The sequence below is a fragment of the Vanellus vanellus genome (assembly GCF_965231255.1).
Source record: "Vanellus vanellus genome assembly, chromosome: 6".
In the NCBI taxonomy this organism is placed as follows: Eukaryota; Metazoa; Chordata; class Aves; order Charadriiformes; family Charadriidae; genus Vanellus; species Vanellus vanellus.
The window spans coordinates 65842987-65865592 of record NC_138911.1 but is presented as its reverse complement, the minus strand read 5'-3'; the positions used below and the strand labels follow the sequence as shown (position 1 = coordinate 65865592).

The 22606-nt window shown below is 43.2% G+C and overlaps 1 protein-coding gene across 1 annotated transcript in view; it reads right to left on the bottom strand.

Annotated features, from left to right (window-relative positions):
- ITPK1 (inositol-tetrakisphosphate 1-kinase) overlaps nt 1–22606 on the bottom strand; it is a 151411-nt gene that overhangs the window by 95463 nt on the left and 33342 nt on the right. Inside the window, exon 2 of the mRNA XM_082485927.1 lies at nt 19045–19069. Coding sequence (XP_082342053.1) covers nt 19045–19069 — 25 coding nt within the window. The remainder of the gene's footprint in view (nt 1–19044; nt 19070–22606) is intronic.

Below are 22606 nucleotides of genomic sequence, written 5' to 3'. Positions count from 1 at the left end.
TGCCATGGAGAGGCTCACCTTCGGCTTTCCTGCTAACAGTGGCAATTTCAATTTTCAGTATTTGACTGCCTGTAGACATAAGCAAAGGGAAAGAGTAGCTGAAACATGCTAAGTACCATTAAATTTATCACGGTAATATGCAGCAGGAATTGCTTCTGTGATTAAAACCAACAAAATATATGTACATATATAAGACACCTCAATCGATTTTTTCCTTTGATGTGGCTGATCCTGTAATATACAAGAGAATAAGAGAACAGGATTATCCAGAAAATTTCAAAAAGTTATTTATGCCTATTTCGGATTCACCTTATTTACACTTGCCTGTTAGTGGTGCAGGAAGAAAACAGAAAGCCAGAACCCTCCCAGAGCAAAAATTAACCACTGCCTGTAGCACCCGCAACAGGGTGCAGCATGTGAGAAAACTCCCCAGGCAGCTAAAATTGCAAGAGCACATTCTTGAAACATACTGATTTTGCATGAAATCTCAGAGAGCTGGTGTTGCAAAATGAACAAAACTTGAGGAGGAAAAAAAAAAAAAAAAAAAAAAAAAGAGAGAGAAAGCAGCAGCTGGAACCATCAAGGCTAGTATAATGGAAAACCAGGTGCTCTCCTGGAGAAAAGGCAGTCGGCACTGGTGGAGCTGAGGAACCGCAATCCAGTTGTATTACCACCACAGCAGCAAGCAGCCACCTACGGGTAACGAGCGGTGCTCAAGGGCAGGGGCAAGAAGAAGAGCGGCCCCTCTCTCCGCTGCCCAGCACTTGCCAGGCTGTGTTGCAGGGAGCACCGATGGTACATCTGCACCTGCAGAATGAAGGAGAGCAATCCCACAACATGGATTTTTAAGCCCCCGCAAAAAACCCAGATGACCATTAGGCCCGTGCATCATTGTAGCTTTCCTCCCCAGTAGATCACTTTGCTCCCCTCTTTCCATAGCCCCTTCTAGTCACCTCTTTGTCCCATGGTCACTAACAGAACTGTGCCCATGATGCAGGAAATCTCTGTCTTTATCAAAGCAACTGGGCAAGAAGTCGTGATATGGTGAATTAACTATGGTAAACACTCTCATCACGCAAAGGTGTGTGTTGAGCAATAGAGGGTAAATATAAAATTCAATCTATGAAGTAATTTTGTTGAGAAAAGAGTTTCACCACCTCTCAGAGAATCTTAAAGCCTCTTCGATCAGTTAAAGACTCCTAAATCCCTGATAAGGTTCAGACCAATACAGCTAATGGGCCAAATTAAAGCCCAGAAAAATTATCCAAATTCTCCAATGTGGGAACGAAAACAGGGATTTTAACCGCTTGGAACACCCACCACAAAGTGGCTTAAAACATGCACGGCTAAGGTTTCATTTTGCTTCCTTTAGCCAGCCATCTCCCCAGGGAACAATAAAACCCGCAGACAAGCCAGCCCACCTGACCCCTCCAGAAACCTCCAGCATCGCCCCAGCATGCAGAGGGACCAGCTTTCCCAGCCGTTCACCTCCCCCATCAGTTCTTCCCCTTCTGCTCCAGCAGGATGCAACTCACTGAAAGGGGCACCTCCACTCCAAACCCTGTGCTTGCAGGCTAAGAAACTAAAGCTTCTAAAAGGCAACTTGCCAAATGCTTGACCTAACACCCTCCTGGTTAACTTGAACCACGATTCTGGCGATATGTTTGGGATCAATAGTCAAGAAGAGTAGAACAGGAGGTTACAGCACCTTTTGCCTCTTCCTCCTCCTGGTAAAACTTCCAAAGTCTTACTCTCCATGAGACAAGTGGGAGCAGGAGACAGAAATACAGACAGAGCCCGTCAAGGAAGGGGGGGGAGGGGGGAAGATTTACCCTGCAGCAGAGACTAAGAATATATGCAGGAGAATTCAGCTGTTTTCTTCTCTGCTGAAAATAAACGTCTCAAATAAGTGCTTCAAGTAACTCTTAAGTATTAAAAATAGTTTATGAAAAACGGGTGCCTTTCAAGCTGTCTCCTTCTAGGGAAAAGTTCCCAGCAAGCATGATGAGAAATAACTAAGACCTAACGGCAATTAATTTCCAGCCCATCCAATAAATTGCATTTTAGAATTTTTATTTATATCTCAGATTGACACCAGACAGCTACACATAAGCTAACAACCTACGATACAAAGGTGACAGCAGCAGAGTAACAATTTATTGGACTTATTCTAGGCTCTTTAATTTGGTTGGATTTTGCTTTAGGAACCAACAGCGAGGGAATTATTTTTACCACGGGATATAAAGCTTCTCATCTTCATTTTGTGCCTGCAGGGGAGGTGACCTTTGTTTTCTTAGTAATAAAACTGTTCTTTCCCAGTCTTTCTTTATGTTAGACATACCAACCTCATGACATTAGTCTGCTATTTCAGAATCAGAAAGTTGTCTAGAGTTTCGGAGAAAATGGGTGGTATCCTGAAAAACGTGTCTGAGACTGCTCTGTCTACAATACACAGTATGTTAAAAGGCAACGGGAGACGCGTGTGTGGCACAGTCACACACTTGTGTTAGCCTGAATCTTCCTCAGAAAACAAGCAAAGGAGGTCAAAAGTGGCATCGACTTTGGTCTAGACTAGCAACATAACTACATATTTCACGCTCTTCAATAGATTGACCAGTCCACGTGGAAACGATGCCACTGTCGCTACCCGTAATGGCTAATCCTGCAACCCCATTTTCCCAGCTACACCGCAGGAGCACTCCCACAGCTCCAGCCTGGAGCTGCCTCCCTCCACCGCAGGACGTACCAGACTACAGAAAAGGTTTTTAACCTGCACTGATCTCGGTACTGTAAAGCTAGTCTTGTTGACACAACTGGCCCAGTCCCCTCTGGCAAAACCAAACTAGGCAACAACACACATCAGCCACAATTAAGTTAAAATGTTAAACTCAACTTTCAAGCCATGAAAACAGCCTTCAGGTCCTTCCTGTTAACGTTCTCATGCCCTGGTGTAGACTCACCAAACGTCCTGCTGAAACCCTGCTTGCAAAGAGGTGCTGAGGCAAGAAGTCTCTCTGTACTATTGGAAAGAGCAATCTCTCACTCCCTCATCCCTTCAAAAGAATACTAAAAGTGCAGCAATAAGCTGCTGGTGGTGGTTTTCTTTTCTTTATAGGGGCAGAGGTTCTGCAAGTCGCCACGCTACTTGGCTTCTATATTTATGTCTGCTAAATTTGACCAGTTCCCACAGAACCAAAATCCCTCACTAAATACTGAAAGTATCTCATCCTGTGGGGAAAACCTTTTAGCTTTTTTAAAAAAACAACAAAAAAAGTTCTCATCCTGAAATGTGTATTACTTGCCTCCTTTCTCCCCCACATAACTAGTATGTGTATGGAACACACATGTTCCTTTTACAGAGGGTAGTATCTCGTTAATTGCAAAGGAAAAAGAGTGTAATCACTGAATCATTAACAAAAATTTCTTATTCCGTGAAGCTACTAGGAAATAAAAGGTTAAAAGCCTGTAATTTTATCTTTTTTTCTACTGCACTGCCAATAACTAGTAGATTTACAAATGTAATACTTTTTTTAATAGACCTACGAGAAACTCAAATACCACAATCACGCTATTTTGGAAAGTGTAACTATGATAATCGCATTGAGACTGGAATTCTGCTGATGATACACAGGCTGCTGCATGTGGGATTTTGTGTACTTTGCTCTGAAGTTAGAAAAGTCCCCCAGAAGCGGCCAAAATGTTCACAGAGGGAAGGACACCAATGGATCAGCTTCAGCACAGGGACTCGAGAGGCTCTCCCCTCCTGTGCCCCAAAACTAGAAGTCACCCATGCACATTTATATCATTAAATAATAAAAGAGGTCTAGAGCAACCCAAATACAAGCAGTGCAACAGTAAAGACAGTCAGAACACCTGCCAGCGTTTGATAATGGAATTCATTCAGAAATCTCTCTCTTTTTGGGGGGTGAGGGAGTGGCTCAGCACCTTTGAAAAGCAGGTTCACTACTTTGCAACTTACCCTCAGATTTCAGATACGAGAAGGACCGATATAGGCACCTGACTTGTCCTATAGCCCAAGCCACAGAACTTCCCCTCACCATGACCTCCATCATAACTGACAACCTGCCAAAATACTTGTTTGTGAAAATAACAAAAAAAATATTTTAAACAGTTTCGACTAACTGTGAAGCTGATTTGATACCTAGTAGTACCTTTTTATGATTTCCCCTCAACTAGAGCACCTCATTTCCAATGCAATGCTTGCAAATCTCAGGTTCCAACCACACTTTCTATGCCATAAAGAAAACCCCAAAAAATAAAAATCACCTTTCAAAATCTGGAGAAACACATGAGAATTCAGTGCCAGCAGCATTAGTTCTGCCACATTTTTCTTTCAGAGCATGACAGCCAGTCTCAGGCTATAACTGAGCATTCAGCAGTGGCACAGCAGGCAGGACTCCATGCTGAGGTTGGTCACGGGAGATTCCTGCGAGTGCTCAAACATTCAGGCTTCCACCTTCGGCTAACAGCTAGCACCACAGCTTACAACCCAAGGATGTGCTGCAGGTAACACATGAGGTGCAAAGCGCTCTTCTGCCTGTCTCGATGAAGGAAACAAGGTGCGACAAACAGGGTGGCGTTAGCTGGTGCACAGCTAGCAAGGAGCAGATGGGAGCCCAGCAGTTTAGTGGGGACCGTCCTAACAGTTCATCACGCTGCAGGAGGCTTCCCATCATCAGTGCTCTTCCTACATAAACAGTCATTCAAATGCTATACTCGCATGGATTAACAGATTTTGGGTAGGTCTGTGGTCACATACAGGCAGAGACATGCACGAGCTGCCTCTTCTTTGCACAGTCAGAGCAGGCATAACCTGGCTCTGCCGGGGATGCTGCCTGGCCCCACTGGTGTGGCACGGGGCTTGGGAGGCTAGTAAGTCCCACGGAGAAACAAAGCCAGTCCTCTGCCACGCTAGCACAATTTTGCAACCTCAAAATGAAGAGCTGGCTTGCCTCCAGCCAACTTCAAGTACAAGCACAGGACAGGTCCCAAAGACACGTCCTTCAGTACAGCCTGTTTTGAACACCACAGCCCAGACACTTGTGAAGGGGAACAAAGAAGGATATGAAGCCAGTGCAAAGAGTGGTTTGAAGTTTGAAATTTGCTCTTCAAAAGCTCTGTCCTTCAGGCTTATCCTGCTTATGCTAACTGCAGAAACCTTCAGCTCAAAAGGAAGTCCCATACGCAGAGCTTCAATAAGTGAGCCAGTAAAACTATATAAAATAAGGGACAAAATGCAAACCAATGGCCAGCAAGTTATGTGTATCCTTGACATAAACACATGCTTTCATCATGCAGATTAAGTGACTCAAACTTTTTGGTAGACATGCCATTGCTCCGTTTTGAGCATCTTATCCCAAAACTACAACACAGAGAAAAGCATCATCTAATGTTTTTAGTATTAGCCTTAATAAAACACATACACAAACACTGTTTTAATGGTCTTTAGTTTTAGAATTAGCTTGTATAGAGTTTATTCTTTTACCCATTTATTCTTGGTCAAATGCACAGCTTTTGAAATAGGTGAAATGACAAACACATGAGGCAATGGATATTAAAGGTGTCCACTGTTTTGCACAAAAATCAGACAGGAGAGAAAAGTCTGCTATATAGTTCCCAAAACCAGACTGAAATGACAGGAAATACTGTGTGTGCTTTCAAATGCAAACAAGTGCAATGAGGGCACTTAACTTGTAGCTCTTGCTACAACTAATGGTTTCTTGTTCCCATCAAATATAAATCCTTCAAATCCCTGATGGCTGCAAGCATCTGCAGAAAGGACAGCACAACCTTAGATAATCTCTTAGGCCATGCACAGAACAAGACAACCAAGACAGGTTTGGTTTGACCTACCCCATCAGTTTAAACACTGTGCGATAACCCTGCCCAAAAGAGACTACATGTGTAAAGGCATAACCTTGTCCTACCTCCTTATAGCTGGTTCATCTCAGATAAACCCATGACCCTGACAACACAGTCAGGTATGACTTTCAACACCCATAGTGTTATGAACGAAGTAAGCATGCAGCATGACAACAGTGAAGTATGCTACAGCGAAAGATCTCAGACTCTTAGTGTTAAAATATATTATAGACACAGTTTTGGTTTTGCAAACCAAGATAATTCAGCAGACTGTTCTCTTGAAGTGTTCCAACTTACAGGTTTGTTGTATGGCAGGGTAAATTAGCAATTGAGGAAAGACTTGACATCCTTCACTAAGTGAGCCCCCCTGTTTTAGCAGAAAATATCACTGCTCATGCACTGTATCTTCATACCTTCCTTACTATGAGAGTGTATTTTACACAGGATGTTTTCCAAGAAAAACAATAACGTTCCCTGTTTTCTCCTGCTTGAAGACACCAGATTTGAAGGTCAGCGGACTAAGAATTCTAAGTGACTGCAGGAATACCAGCAGAAAAACTGAATTCCACCAAAATCTCACCTTTTCCATTAAAACTTAGATTCATACCCAAGCTCTTTTAAAACTCAGGTAACACTAGACCTAAATGCAAATATTGCAGTTTGGTTTCTTCTTAAAAAGCTCAAGAAATGGTAGAGTTTCTTCAGCCCACTTTCCAGAATCAGAAAGAATAATTAAAATAAAGCATTGCCTTTCAACACTCATCATTGCCCTCATTTACTAAGCGCCCCCTAAACCAATAAGATCCATAAACACAATGTTAGCCGTGCTCCTGTCAAGTTACTGTTGCCTGCCAAACACAGATGTGGGGCATTTCCCATGTATTTACTGTCCATAACTCAGACCCCGAGGACAATTTTGTAAAAAGAAAAAGTTTTCTGATTGCATTCAGCTCTCACCTCCAGTGCAAGCTAAGTCTTTTGACTCGAGCAAGTTATCGGTATCAATACACAGTAAAGATGGCCTGAAATATACAGACATTCAAACTTGAATTTATAATCCCTCTTGATGTCATAAAAAAACCCCAACCCTAAACATGATAAAAAACCACCACTCTCAGGAAAATAAATGTTGATTATTAGAAACAGCAGAGTCTTACTGCATTAGCACAGAGCTGTAAAGTTGGAACACCAGTCTAGATCCCGGACCCCTCCAGGGAACTTTTATTCCTTAGCCATTACTTGGTGAAGCACTAATTAAGAAGATTTAACGGATTAACATGTGAGTTGCTTTAATATCAAATAGTTGCTTCCATTTAAAATACTCAGGAGATGCTCCAATACAACATCTGCAGACATCCCATGAACATCTACAGAAGCAGAGTATCATTAAATCAGGATAACAAACACGTAAGTGAAGACTGAAAAGCAACGAGTTTTAGATAGTGCCCCACAGAAACATGGAACTCTTCAGTAAGTGAGATGCTCTGTTTTGCTTTAAATTGCTATTTACTTGCTGTTTCTGGGTGTTTCCTCATTGTTTTACAGTTCATGGTACCAGGGAGAGCATGTCATAGGCAACCTCACTGTGCCATAGGCTGTTGCTAAGTGACCCTCTGCAAACACACAAAGTTCTTGAGACGAAATCATAAACAATTCTGATAGATTCGATAAATAAAGTTGTAGCACAATCTTAAGAAAACGTATAAGAAATTAAAATTCCTAATTATCAGCAACTATGCTTGGTACTCCCATCTACTGAAGATTAAGTAAACTCTGTTAGCTCTTCTTTTAAACATTAACTTGATGGTATTACTACACCAAAACTTGGCTACAGACAGACATATCCGGGCAGTAACAAAGACGACCTTCAAGACAGCATTTCCATGGACAGATTATTTTTCATGCACGATTATGCAGCATTTACATTGCAATTCCTTACACAAAGCAAGAAAGACAGCACAGTATTACTTGCAAATCACTTATGCTGTAAGCAGAGTTAAACTGTACCCACTCCAGGAGAGTCTTGGACAACAGTTATAGAAAAACAGTCTTCAAAAACTGGGAATACTCAGCACTAAGGAAAAGGCACAGGAAGTCAGATTCCTTGATTTGAAAAGGACACATCAGAAGAGTCACAGAGCTGAGAGTTATGGAAAAAAAAAACAAAAAAACACACACCAAACCACATAGCAGACCCCTTTCTGGCTGCTTAGAAAGCACAGGACACCCCACAACAACCCTAGCTGATTTGGGACTACCACAAGTCCTGTGACTTAGCTTAGCAGCTGCATGAGAGCAGCTTTCAAGTCGCAGGAGGGTGAAGGGTGGTGGTCTGGTCACACCTGCCTTCTAGAAGCACCTTTGGTTCGAGCTCAGTCCCTACAAACTGAACAAACTGCTCTCCCACTGCAACACTGCAAGTGTGGTGCTTCCACCCAGTTCCCTGGTGTTTTGCTGGGACAACCTCTGGGTAAGGCGCTCCCTCCTCCATTGCTGTCTGGAGAGGTCCTCCTCGCACACAGCTGTGTACATTGGTTGGCAGAGCAAGGACTTAATAACCAAAGGCGGGAGTGTGATTAAAGCAGACCTGCTGAAAACATCATTTAAACCTTAGTGTCCAAGTCAGCACTTCGCCATTTAAGAAAGCAGGAACTCAACAATGCAGAAGTTGATGAGGCAAAATGCATTTCCACTTACTATCTAACTTTCAACAATGCAAACTACTCACGGACCATCAGGGTGTGTTGCTATCCTCTTTCCTTCCTCGCAGTATACTGGACTGCGACCTACTCTATACCAATACAGAAGTCAATATAAGCCACTGAGCTGCCCTACAAAGGCCTTACCACCCTAAAGTAGTAAAAAGACATTACACCAACCGGCCCTTAAAAGGCACTGCAAGGCCTGGACCGTACCAGCTAGACTGAACCCGCTCTGGCCCTAGCAGCTGCACGCAAACCCGAGATCAGCTGTACCAGCTCAGGCACAGCACTACCACATCTACACAGCACACGGCACTCACAAAGACAACACAGCTTTTGTGTGCATCCGCTTCCGCGGGCTCAGTCAAAAAGATCCAGATTTTAGGAAGCACAGAAAGAACTGGAGTTGCACCAATCTAATCATACAAGAAGGCTGACGAAGCTAAGAGGAAACCCAGCAGGCAGTAACACCCAAGACAAGCAATCACAGCATTTATCAATAGAAAGCAGAGAACTTGAGCATCCAACGCACCTGTTAGGCCAGACTCACATCCAGGGTGTAGTGTCCTCACCCAGCAGGAACTGGAAGCAGCGCCAGGAGATGCACTTACTTTACTGGCAGGAAAAAGCTCCTCTGAGCAATACAGAAGCACCACTGTTAGAAACCCACCAGCAGCTCCAAGATGCCCTTTTTGGCTCAGAGGTGGAAAAACAACCAGGAGCAGGTACGGTGGGAGGACCTGTCAGCAGCAGGGAGCGAATGCTATCTTTACCTCCTTTTAGTCACTGAGCTCACTGATAACCAGCCATTAAGGCCCTGAATGGTATGCGAGTCATCACAGTTGGCTCATGAACATCTAATCTCCTTTGACTCCGTTTCAAACTGCTTTGTACTTCAAGTTATAAAGAAAAAGTTCTGTTTCGCCCTTTACAGCTGCCGTTCTTTTTTCAACCGCTTAAGGATATTATCATAAAGAAAAGGGTATTACAAGATAAGCTCATCTAGGTCACAGGAAAGAACATTTTCCAAGCTAACCTAAAGTACAAATGATCTCTGCAATCAACATAAATTCTCTATAGACTGCAGTTAGCTTTTCGTCTAATCTTTGCCATCAGTAAGTCAATGAACAATTTTAACACAGTAATTCTATGCTGCTGAGGTTACAGGACAGCAGAGTTGTGCAATGAAGCTTCTTGTACAAGAAAACATTTTCAGATGCACTTAGACCTTTGAGTAAAGGAAGCTCTGGGCTCCAATCAACAATTTACTACAAAAACAAAGCTAAAAGCTTTTCTCTGCTTACAAAGTCAGCCAAAAATTCCTCTGCAACTGTTGTTTCCCTTACACTTCAGTCTCTTACAGTATTAGCTCAGTCCCAATGGCATCTTTTCCATCCTGTCTTCAGATGATTCTGTCAAAACACTGTAAATAACTTGTTTGCACTTTGGCAAGGTACCAGGAGGAATTTTTTTTTTTTTTTTTTTTGAAAAATGGTCTTCACTAACTACTGAATACCCACCTGCTAACACTCAAACGAGGATATAATATACATGTAAGTTAACATGTATAGCAACTTCAAATTAGACACAAGCTCCCTTTTATTCAAGGAAGCAGACCAGCTGGGAAATTAAGTGAGGCAACTACAATTTATCACAGTAACCCCAGGTTGAGAAAATGGTAAGTGAACTCAAGTAAGACACTGAACTACCCTGGATCCTACACCAACAGCCAAAGAACAGTACAAGGTAAGTCCGTTGCTTAGCAATGACAGAAGCAGTCTACGGTTTGTATATAGGTGCAGTTTCTGCTCTCCCACTCATAACCTCTGTTGTGCTATTGTTCAAAGCCAAAGGAGCAACACTCACAGTTTGATTTAGGTTTTTGCATCGTGACTGAAATGCCTGATATCTTAATGAGTGGTTAATTGACAGCTTTGCCTTACAATCCTACAGGCCAACAAGCAAACTTTAAGCAAAACTACAGAGGACGAGTTCTCTTGGCATGATTTTATTCATCTCTAATATGAGCAACAATTAATTCTTCTGACTCCTTTACAAAAATAACCTTAACATAAGAAGAGAACAATTAAAATAAAATGTACTATGGCATCATCATTTCAGTGACAAAGCAATGCTGCACACCGAAAGCAGACTTGGGTTTGCTTTGTTTTTAATGCACAGTTGAGTCACAGAGAGCACACCTGGATACGGAGCCTCCTAGGAACAAAACCACAGCGCTCTATGGATGGGGAAGCAGGAGCAGAAGCAGCAGAGCACAGGCTGTGACTGCCATGAATGAAACTGCCCCACAGCACTACACAGACAGAGCTCGGTGGCTTTTGTGGTTCCTCTGTCTTTGGGATTTATACAGATTCACTACTATGTCAGTAGTCTTTAAATATACTAACAGTATTATCTCCGGTAGAAATCTGAGCAACAGATACATTCACACAAACCTGCTGGAGGAGGCTTGTCTCCATGCTCCCCCACAGTCTGCAGGAAGAAAATTAACTCCTGCCCTCAACCTTCTTCTCTTTGAAAAGAGCTTTCCAAAAGGGGGAACTCTATCTCCACCACTTCCTAAGGGACTGCTTAGGGCAGATCATACCCTTAGGTATCCAACGACTATTTTGATCCATTTATTAACCACGGTTAGCCCACTCTTGCTCCTGGGATAGCCGGCGGAGAACCACACTAGTCTCATCTAGGAAGCTGCAGCAGCAGTCTCCTTTTTGACAAGCCGTGTGAGGGAAGATGGATGTAAAAAAAATAGGACATACCACAGCTCTCAAGAAAGGAAGTTCAGCTGTTCTGATTAACTTGAGAAGCCACTCTGCTTTCTTCTGCTATAATTCCACGAAGGCAATCAGGTTCAGGAAAACATTTCCAGGTTTCATTGTGTATCAATGTGCCCTGTTTTATTTATGGGCAGTTGAAGTACATGTGAATAGATTCTCTAACTTAAGCCTAAAGACCAAATACAGTAAAACTTAAATCTTAGGGCCTAATGTCCTTAAGCACCAGGTTTTATTGAAACACCATTCAGTCTTGTGACATGAATACGTTTATCTCATTTAATCGGGAAGTGCCAGAAGAGCAAACAAGCATGCAATGATCTCCAGATACAATTATCTCAGGTCACAGCTAAGATCAAAGGAGTAAGTAACATTTGCAGAAGCTGGAGAAAGGAAGAGTCAATAACCTACACTAAAAAGACTTCCCCAGACACCACTGCTCTCCTGCAGAGTCCTCTGGAAGTTCAGACCTACCAGCACCTGCACTGTGGAATGCAGGCATACAAATAGTCTCCTTTACTGTCCTGATGATATTCTCACTATAAAGCTTTGGTTCAATACAAGTAAGCCTGAGCTATGGTAGATACCAGTCATTGTTCCCAAAGGACCATCATTGTCCCTGTGGAACAAAACCCCAGGACCGAAGACAAGGTTACAATTGCTGTCACAGGAACAAGCTTGCTGCTCTTCTTGAGCAGGAGAATTGCCTGATTTCACCTCCAAAACAGACGAAGGACGGGGCATTCAGCTGGGAGAGGGCTCCTCAGTGCTAGGGCAAGAGGTACAGTCACCCTTTGCACTGTATTAAATTAACTCCTCATCCTTCCTATTCTGAGAGAAACTTCAGAAGAAAAGGTCAACAGAGCTACATGCATATTTGTATTTCAACACAGACTTTGCAATTTCAGCAAACCGCAAATGAGACAGGTTGGTTTTAAAATAAGGCATTCCCCAAGTTACACGTCTCCAAACACACTGCATTTGCCCTGTTTTGATACCATATCACAACATCTGCTTCCAGTGAGACAATTAATCCTATTGTTTAATGCAGCCCAAAACTAAAGCCTGGTCTTTCTTGGCCCATAGGCACCACTGCAGCAACCATGATTAATAAAAGCAATGTCTAATTGTCATTTTGTGCAGAGAGTGGGACTGTATGCTGCAAAATATTCCGAGTCAAAAGGAGGCAAATACAGAGTTTTACTCCCCAGCTTTTCTGTCAGGATTTTATTTTTATCGATACTGTTTCTTGAGGAGGGATTTATAAAGTTTTGCAGTTCACAGAAGTATCTGGGAAGACACACACTGATGGCTGAGAGAACACAGCAATCTTCAGAATACCAGCCCCCATTAATAGTCTCATTTCCCTTTACACGCTCATCCTACTCTACATCTCCACTATTCGGATATCTCAAAGCAACTTATATGGCATTTTACTGGAAGGAGTATTACCTTCAGTAGGAAACAGAAGTAGAATTTGAAAGGGAGTTGCCCAAAGTGTCTGCAGTAAGTGACAAAGCAAGGCAACTCCCCGCTGCAATCTCAGTCCCATTACAGTCACCCAAATCTTTGGCAGAAGTCCTACGGGGACTGGATTTCCACACAGGACATCCCAATTCCCGGCCTTTAGCACTATTAGGAATCACTGCCTCATCACTACATATCAAGAGTCAGGAGAAGACAAAGGGGCTGGGCAGAGCTGGCTCCATGGGCCAAAGCAGTACAAGCTCAAACCTGACAGCCATTCATTACACATTACTGAGATTTAGAAATCTGTAAATAATGTTTTCAATCACCCAGGTGACTTCTGCAAGTGGCTGTGGAGCCTACGCCTCTCCTAGGCCACTGGGATTCACAGTCCAAAGAAAGCAGTCAAACCAGTCAGTAAGGGACCCTCTCTAAGCCAGAAATTTTTTTTGAGGTTCTCTCATTCACTCACCAAGAGTAAAAATAAATTAGATCTAAATGCATTTTGATTTGTTTGGCTTACTCCGTCTAATTTTTAAAAATAAGTGCTTATTTATTTAATCTGCTGAATCCACATGGTGGAAGTGTTCTGTAGTTTTCTCTTCCTTCCCTGCCCCAACAGATGTGTATTTATTCTTCTTCCCCACTGGACCAGAAAGGGCCACACTGTACCTAACTGACCAGGCTGCTGATGCAAGATACAGCAGCATGCCAAAAACATCTCTCCCTGCACTGGAACCTGTGCTTCGTTCCTGCTGGGCAATGCTGCTTCTCAGGTCTCACATAGAGGGATCTCCCCTGCTGAGAAGGAGACCACAGAGAGGATTCTGTTTGGGATTTGTTACTCCACAGTCCTGCTATTTCTGGGGTTGAAGCTGAGATTATTACCACTTCGTTGAAGATCACACTTTGTGTGCTTAGCAAACCCCACGTAGCACCACAGCTAAAAAGCATCAGGATCTTCTCAAGATTTTAACCAGCACCCCCACACCTTCAAGCATGTGCAAAGTACCTAAACAGTATCCAGACCACGGAAGGCTGGAGGACTTCTGCAGCATCATTTCCAAAAATGCACTGAAGGCAAAGCTGACTGCCATTCTCAGGAGAACATGCACTTTACTGAGGGGCTGGCATGCATGTGAAAATAAACTTTCTTCTCCCCGTACCAGAGAGCCAACTCTCCAACATCTCAACAACCCTGCTTGCTTTGGAAGCTTTCCAGTCACATCTTTCTGTATATGCTATCGGATATATATTTTATAAGCTCCTTTTCTCGGTTAGAATACTGCTGTTCCAAGCTTATTCCATTAATACTTCATGTGAAAATAAACCTCTCCACATTTCAAGAAAACAACAGTTCCCTGGCAACAATTAGTGGAAACTGTTGTCATTGGTATTTTACTTTGATTGAAGAATTAAAAAGCAGGAGGAGGGGACCCTCAGTTCTCCTTCGCAGGCTTCAGTAAACCCACAACTCAAAGGACAGTTTTCTTCTCCAAAGTAAAAGATTTCAAATATCTCAATTCCCAGAGTTGGGGGAAAAAGGAAAAACAAACCAGCAGCCGAGACCATTGTAACTACTACAATCAGCTGTTCCACACTGAAAAACATGTTGTCCTCCATATCCCACTGCTATTAAAAAATGTGCAGCTTGAAATACAATGACTAATCCCACTTTTATAGCCAACTGACTAGAACATCTTTCGAAGATAAAAAGAGAGCATTAGTGTTCATTCGAACCAAAAATACCCACAAAAAATAGGAAATCTTTGCTTTTTTAAAATAAAAAAATGCAAGCAAGAGCTCTAGGAAAGCTTGGGCATGGAAGTGCTTGAAACGGCTTTGAAGTCGCAAGAAATACGAAGGCTCCAAACTTTGTCACACAAAGACCGGACTGGCAATTTGTCAGAAGCCAAAGGGCTGCAGCTAATTATTCTGGATTTGCATAGCTTGTGAAACAAAAATAAATGCATGTCCCAATCAGAGGCACTTGTGATGATTTCCACTTCACTGCACATGTTTTCAATCTTACATTCTTCAAACTAAGCCAAACAGATTTTTCCTGAAAAACAAGGTAGAGGGAGATTTTCTCTCTTCCCCTCCCCAGTGTATGAAGTCGTAAGAAACTGGATACTTTACTGGCTAAAGAAGAACCAACAACTCGCAATTTTAAATTTGGCCCTATGCTAGTTTTGGGGATGGAGGGGTGAAATTGAACAAAAGCAAGCTTTTATTAGAAAAGATCAGAAACAGTTTTACCTTTTAGAAATCACCCAAAATCCTTCTTTGCTAGATTCCATTATTAAAAAATAGAGTATTTTTTATCATAACTGTCTCATCAGACGACCACTGCGTAACTTCAGAGGCGGTCTGTCCCTTGAAACGGTGATGAAAGAAATTAATAAGAAATGCTGCAATGTAAGCATTTACCGGCGCATCACCCCAGTGCCAGTGCAAGAACTGCTCTGCCTCAGCCTTGCCAGCTGCTGCCTGCAGGCCACGGCAGATGGGCTTCGGTCACGTTTGTCACCTGTTCAGAGCATCCTACGGCCACCAGCTCAAGCCACTCCGGCTGAGCAGGCAGCTGCAAGGAGCTGGAAGAGCTGGCGAGAAAAAACAGGAGGGGATGACAGGGAGCAACCTGGACACCGAGAAAGCCAGTTCTGACTGGCCTGGCTCTTTGCCTCCCTGTAAGGGGAGGTATGTAACTGCCACAGGAACAGCCTTTAGAATAAATGCAGCTGAATCGGTGCTGCTTTTCACTGGAAGAAAGCCAGCAACGCCAGGTCTGCCGACCACCTTTGCCTGCTCTTCCCTTCCTGTTGTGCCTCACAGAACAGTATGGGGAAGCCTTGACACCAGGACACCCCACATCCCTACTGAGACAGCCGCAAATGGAGCACCGCTGGTACCACAAGAGCCTCCTTGTAGGAGCTCGGATACATCCTTCAGTCTTTTCTCCTGCAAAACTGGAACAAGAGCGCTTCCTTACCTCACAGGGTACAAACACGTAAGCACCCTAGTTCATAAAGCACCCTGATACCGGGGTGATGTCTACTTAAAAATATTAAGCAAATGACCTGCCACAAGGTAAGAGATAGAGCACAGTATTCTGTTATGAGCCCGTATTTAAAAGCCAGGAAGACGTTTTTTTCTTGCAATATAACACTGGTTTGTAGCTGTCCCACTGACTTGGGATTTAAGCTGCAGAAAGCAAGTCTAGATCCAAAACACTGACAGCTCTTAAAGATGTTGGTAGTCAGAGTTCTGCCACTGCTCACTGGAAAAATAGAAATAAGCTAACACATTCATGCTCCCAAATGTTTGGGTGCAGGCTCAGATTCATACTGTCTTTGGCAAGTTCAGAACATTTAAAACTTTTTACTTAATCCTTCTACTGTACTATCTTTCAAGCCAGATAACTTGATGGATGTTATTCAGTTGTAGTCTATACGGTCACACATTTCAGCTCCTGTGCATTGAGTTCACAGCGAATTCTCACTATGTTATAATTTAATCAGTTTTTCTACAAAAGAAACCAAACAATTACTTATCACCACACAAGTTGAGAGGTTCTTTGTTTGTTTCAATGTGATGCTTGAGTAATGTCTTACTACTGGATAAAGGAGCATGCCTGCTTAGCATCCCACTGCCAGTCCTATTCTTCCATTATTTCTCTTTGGAAGATGCACGTTTCCCCATTCAATAAAAATAGAAAGCTGCAACCACTCTTTCTGCTGGACCTGAAAGTCTGAGACAAGACAAAAACACAGAACTTGAACACAAGTCACAGAATGTTAATTGCTGTCTAGCTGCAGCTCACTGATAACTGTACAGTGCAATTAGCCTTAAGAAAGCAAAATAAGAGGATATATCATCAGTTTAGGTAAAGAATAGAGGACCATCATAATTCCTCCCTGCAGGAATGAAACAGAAGTCACACAGGTGCTTATTCAAAGACTTCGAAGACTACCCCTTAGTAGTAGGAAATTCTTTCCTACTCCTGTGAAACATCACTGGAAAAGAATAATCTCTTATCTGTTCACAGAAGTCAGCTCATAGCAGTTCATCATGCTTTGCTATCTGGAAGTCAGTAACTGAACCTTACCTTCCGACTCACTACTTATTACTGGAAAGCATGTCTACGTTGAGAAAATTTTTGAATTTATGTAAAGAAGAAAATCGATAAACAGCCTGTGTGGTTTTGCGTTTTGAGTTACTTGTCTACTGTTAGGTGTAAAATCAAAGAAACAGTGCTACTTAACGCAGGAAAACAATATTCCCTCTGTCAAATAAACTTTGTCCAGCAGATCAACACCAAGACATCCTCCATCTAGAAGAAGGGCCAGTGGGACGGATTATATGAGCTGACCCAAGCAAAGCTTTGTAGTAATGCTGGATGGAGAAAGAGCCCATTTCTGACACAATCCCTACTGGCTACAAGTACATGCATCAGGATACACGAAGCAACACACAAGTGATAGGTGAGGGGTGATCACACACAGCCATCCATCCTGCTGTAGCAGAGCGTAGGCACCAGTATTCGAGATATGCCTTTGGGGCACAAATTCCCAGTACAGGTTGGTCTGACATCTCAACTATGCTGTGAAATTTGAGACTATGAAGTACTTTTTTAGACGAAGTCCTGTCTAGTTCTGTCCAAATGTTTCCCAAAATGCTCTTCCAATAAAGAAAACCCTTCCAATCATTTTGTGTCTATCTGATGACTAGCCATTAAGCTACACAAACATCTGAAGACTAACAGGCAACCCGTGGAAGGACAGCAACTTTAATCCACAAGGCAGAATGGAATTTGCCCTCTATTCAGCTAATCAGGGCATCATTGAATTCATCTCATACAAGCACCTCGCTGCTTCAACGTACAGTGAAGACACAAGGCACGCATAACTAATGCAGACATTGGATTGTAATACACTGGGGTATTATTAAAATAATAGTGTCCCCTAGACAGCGACACAAATATAGGCTAGCTTTCTCCCTGTGCTGTTTGTGAAGCTGTGCTTCACAAATGCTGGTTTGTATTTAGCGATCTGGAGGTGCTACTATCACAACGGACAAAAGAAGCTGCTCCTTAGCCCTGAGCAACAGGAGGTACAAGTAAGGAAGATGATGCTCTAATGGTGAAAGGTTAAATGCAGACAGTAAAGTATATGCCCTTTTTCCTTGTAATACCATGCAGTTCTCAAACAACCACACATACCTGAAAGACATTTTCTCCAGTTTAAATAGCAATGAGAATTTTTTAAGCCTTTTCTGATAGTCAATTCTTTAAAATAACATGGCCTGATTTTTCAATTTCTTTTAAAAAAAGTGCTTTTCCGCTACTCCCTGCTGGTGTTGAGAAGCACCTTTCACACGGACTTAAGAGCAACCTCAATTATCAGTGGCTAACGCCCCATTTTCCTCCTGTCCTCTCTATTGAGGCAGTTTCATCTCTGCTACTGAGATATAAGAAAACAGTGTGAGGGACACACTAACCACCTCAGAGTGCGAAACAAGCCCTAGGTAAGCATCACCAAGAATGAAACCTGTGTCACACAGCTCTTCTAAGTACAGAAAATAAGCCAGAAGGAAAGAGCATGCTTCCCCTTTGATCTTTTAGGGCTATAGCACTCCATGTTACAGCTGTCATGGTAACATAATTCCTTTCCCAAGTTGCCATCATCTTTTAAGTAACATCTTGTGAGAAATATGACCATTCAGACCTGGGAAAGAACAAATGTAGCCAACACCTGAACTTACCTGCAGATGGGCTACAACCTGAAATCGCTCTAGGATAATTTCTCTGCTCACCAGCTTACAAGAACACTCCTTCTGCCATAGTTGGTTTTTTTTGGTTTGTTTTTTTTTTCAAAGGTCAGCTCCTGTTTCTGTTAAGCCTGACTGCATGTGAGTGTAATAAACACAGAGTAATGTTGCCTAATCAACCATCAGAGCTTATTAACAGACACAAGAAAAGCCTAACTGCATTCCCACTTTCACCAGGGCAGTTGTTAAGACTAGATGGGCTCAACATGTGCTTCACAAATAGGGGATCTTCTTTTTCCAGGAACAGTATATGCAGCAGATAATTAGGCCCAGGTCATGATGACATCTAAATGACAGCATTTAGCATCAATAAACCTTCTTTATAAGAAAATAAAGGGGGTGAAAAATCAAATATAGTTTTTACTCACCTGTACTACTTCTACTCCTCTTTTCCTGAAAAAGAAAAGGGAAAAAAAAAAAGGAATAGTTAATGTTGGAAACATGGGAAAATGTAAAAACAAACACTAATGGAAAAGGGTTGCTTTGTACTAGAATGCAAACAAAACTCTGCACTAATGAACCTGATTCAAATTCAGGAAAGCATTTGTTCAATTCCATTCTCTGCCTAGGAAGGACTTCAGCAGCTTCTGAATCAAGGTCTTAGAAGTGACCTGAGATGCATACTTAGCAGCTGCACTGCTGGGGCTGATATAGCTGCCGGGTGAGCAGAGGCAGAAGTGGGTGCTGTTGGGGAGGGAGCATCTCCATTTTAGTCAGTTCTACTTTGCTCTTCATTTCTCATCTGGCCTCAGAGTGTGCGAATTGCACCACAGCACATTCTACATGCTCGATAGATCTTTGATTTTGATTGAAAGATACATGTCAGGGAGATTAAACACAGCACCTCGCAACCACTTACCCTCTTATTTACAGCCGTGTTCTACCCCTGTCACCTTAGCACACAGAACACTTCCCAGAGCTACACACACTGGCTTGCATCAGTTGTTCTCTGCTTGAAACCCTTGCCAAAAAACTTTTAAGCTGTCCCATGGCATGTCTTTATCACAAGCACAAAGATACCCACGCTGGCTCCACAGACTAGCCCTGCAAACAGAGCGGGGAAGGGGACAAAGGAAGGGTACAGGCATGAGTCAGACCCAGAACAGAGAGACTGCCCTGCAGCTGGAGCACCCTGCCCAGATGTGTCATCCCGCTCCAACTCCATTGCAGGTACAGCCCCGTAGATCCACCACTCAAGACGGACAATCTATTCTGCAAGCAGTGCCTCAAAACCACAATTATTTAAAACTCCAGCTGGCGATTGGTATGGTACTGTGTCAGACAGACCTAACTGTGCTGGCCTCAGCATAGGCAACAACCCCTACATCCTGTAGCTGTGCCCAAAGAAAAGCTAATTAATTACACAAGCAGCCATGCAAGCAAACACATACAGCTTCAGCCCCACAAAGTGAGTACGCTCCATCATCCCAGCCTGAGCACGCACCAAGCTAGAGGCTGGGATGGAAATCTCTGCGTGCATCAGCCCCTGGTTGCTGCAGTTTCCTTTGGGCAGAAAGGACACACACCCGGGTGTGTGACCAGGGACACAGCGTACTGCCATACCCTGTTCTAGATGGCGGGCAGTCTGGGTGTGGGGACACCAGGTGCCCCATGGTTTAGACATGTCCTTGGACAAGTTCAAAGACTTGTATTCAGCCGGGCTCCTGCAGGAGCAGAGCTCAAACACTTGGGGTTTGTCAGAAAGGCACAAACCTCCAAACGCTGCTTTGGCCATATAGGGAATAGTTCTAGTCATCCTGAAATGCCAAGGATAAGAGACTGGAGAGGCCTACTAATTATACACCAAAATGTTGAGAACTGCAATTGGTAGAGTCAGTTTAGGCAGATCTATAGAGAGGGTCATCTGCTGTGCTAGTATGAGAATTGAGATTCAGGTACATGCAGCCAGATCAAGCTCAGTCACTGCATTTGACAAGTTATCAAGCAAAACAAACCATTTCTGCTCTAGTCTTGAGAGCAGAACTGAGTCCCTGGCACAAAGCCCAGACATCCCTGCTCCATGCCACCCTCCCAATATACGCAGGCTACTTAAATACGTTAGAACCTTCTCCTCACTTTGAAGACATAGGAAATTTAACTTAAAAATCAAAAGCCTCAGTAAGCACAAGACAGGAATCTCTCTCCCTTGTTTCCACTAACCCCCATATGTGAAAATCAAAGACCCTTTTTGGGGAGGTCACGGAGCAGGACTGCCTAACTCTGCCCTCAATGCTTTTCTATCTAAGAGCGTCTGTTGTTGTCCGTAGTTGCAACTGCTGCACGCTGTTGAATACACAATGGCTCCTCCAGTTTTCCGCCCGATACACTAAGTCTTTCTTTTGGGAGGCCATTACAAAGATGCCCAAAGGGACAAACGATCAATCAACATCCATGACACAAATTGCTCCCTTCTCCCACTTTACCAGTTTGGAGTTTCTCTGGCCTAGAAGCAGCATGCGCTGCACAGCCACAACAGAGAGCTGGTCGTTGCTCAGCAAGGAAACTAAAAAGAAAATGAAACCAAGCACGTCTCGCAGGGAATTTCAAAGCCCTCTTGCAGATAAGAGTAGCCTGTAAGTGGTGATTAATATACTGCCGTTATGGTGTGAGAAGCATTGCTGCAGACCATCATCTGAGGCGGGCTAGATGTGTTCCAATTGTGTTTTGAGAAGAAAATATGAATCTCAGAGTTAACAGCCAAATTGTTGAAACCATGATTTTCACACAGCTAAGCAAGATAAATAAGAAATATTAGGTGGGGAATACTCTATTTGTAACTTAGGACAGCAGCCTACTCAGTATTGTAAGCTAAAACTTTAAATAGCCAAACTAGCCACATTTTTGCTGTGTCTGCCCTGGAGTAAACAGAACAACTCAAAACTGCCATTGAAATACACCAGGCTTCAGACAGGACTGCTCCAGAGCCCCTGGAAGAAGAGAGGCTGATAGCAAAGGCTACATTTCTTGCCATGCCTGCATACACACTGAATAAGTCTTCTTCAAAGTAGAACGAAGAAAACACTTGCAAGCTGGTTGCCAAACCTACTTGAGAGTCAGTCCAAAGGTTTTCTGTAATTCCCCCAAAATGGACTTTGCAAATTTACTGGGACTTACTGAAACCAACTGCACTGCCCCAGCAGAAGGGTCTAAGTGAGACCAGCCCACAAGCGGGGAGAGAAGGGGCGCCTGCTGTTGGGTATGAGGTCACACACATTTCAAAAGGTACTGGAAGGAGGAAACTATTACTAAGGTTGACTTGGAGTGCTGGGTCTTCCCCTTTTTTGGAAGGGGGGGTGGGGGGTGTTCCCCTTTGGTTACCTGAAACATAAGAACTTTTTATACTTAAGCCCGGGGGACCAGAAACCATAGAAGCATGCCTATTTTGAGGATTAGTTAACTTGGGGAAAACCTCTACCAAAATAGGTTGGGGTTTTTTTTTGAAAATAAGTTATTTTACAAACAAAAGGTATGCAAAACAACCAGGATGTCAAGAAATCACGCACGTTAATTCTGGCATTAGCTGATTCTCCACCTCGAAGATCTCCTAAGGCAGTGACTCCAGGCTTTTCAGCCAGGCGGGTCAGAGCTGCAGGCTGGGAGCAGCAAGACACCCCTTACGCAACCGAGCACGCAATACCACCTAACCACGCTAACTGCCTCACGTCACAAGTGAAAAGGCTTAGGGACAAGCACGGAAAGAAAGCTGATCGTATGCACAAGAAGCTCTAGGACCCTCAAAAAATAAGCAAACAGAGAGAACAAGGCAGGCTGTGGGCCACAAGCAATATCCCAACAAGGGGCTGTCTGCGCAGGGGACTCAATGGAGACAAGACGGTTGCCGAATTAGCCGCTCTGGGAGTCTGACACGGCCACAGACCAGCCACCATTTCTTCATACAGTGCTTAAAAAGCTAGAGAGAAAAATACATCC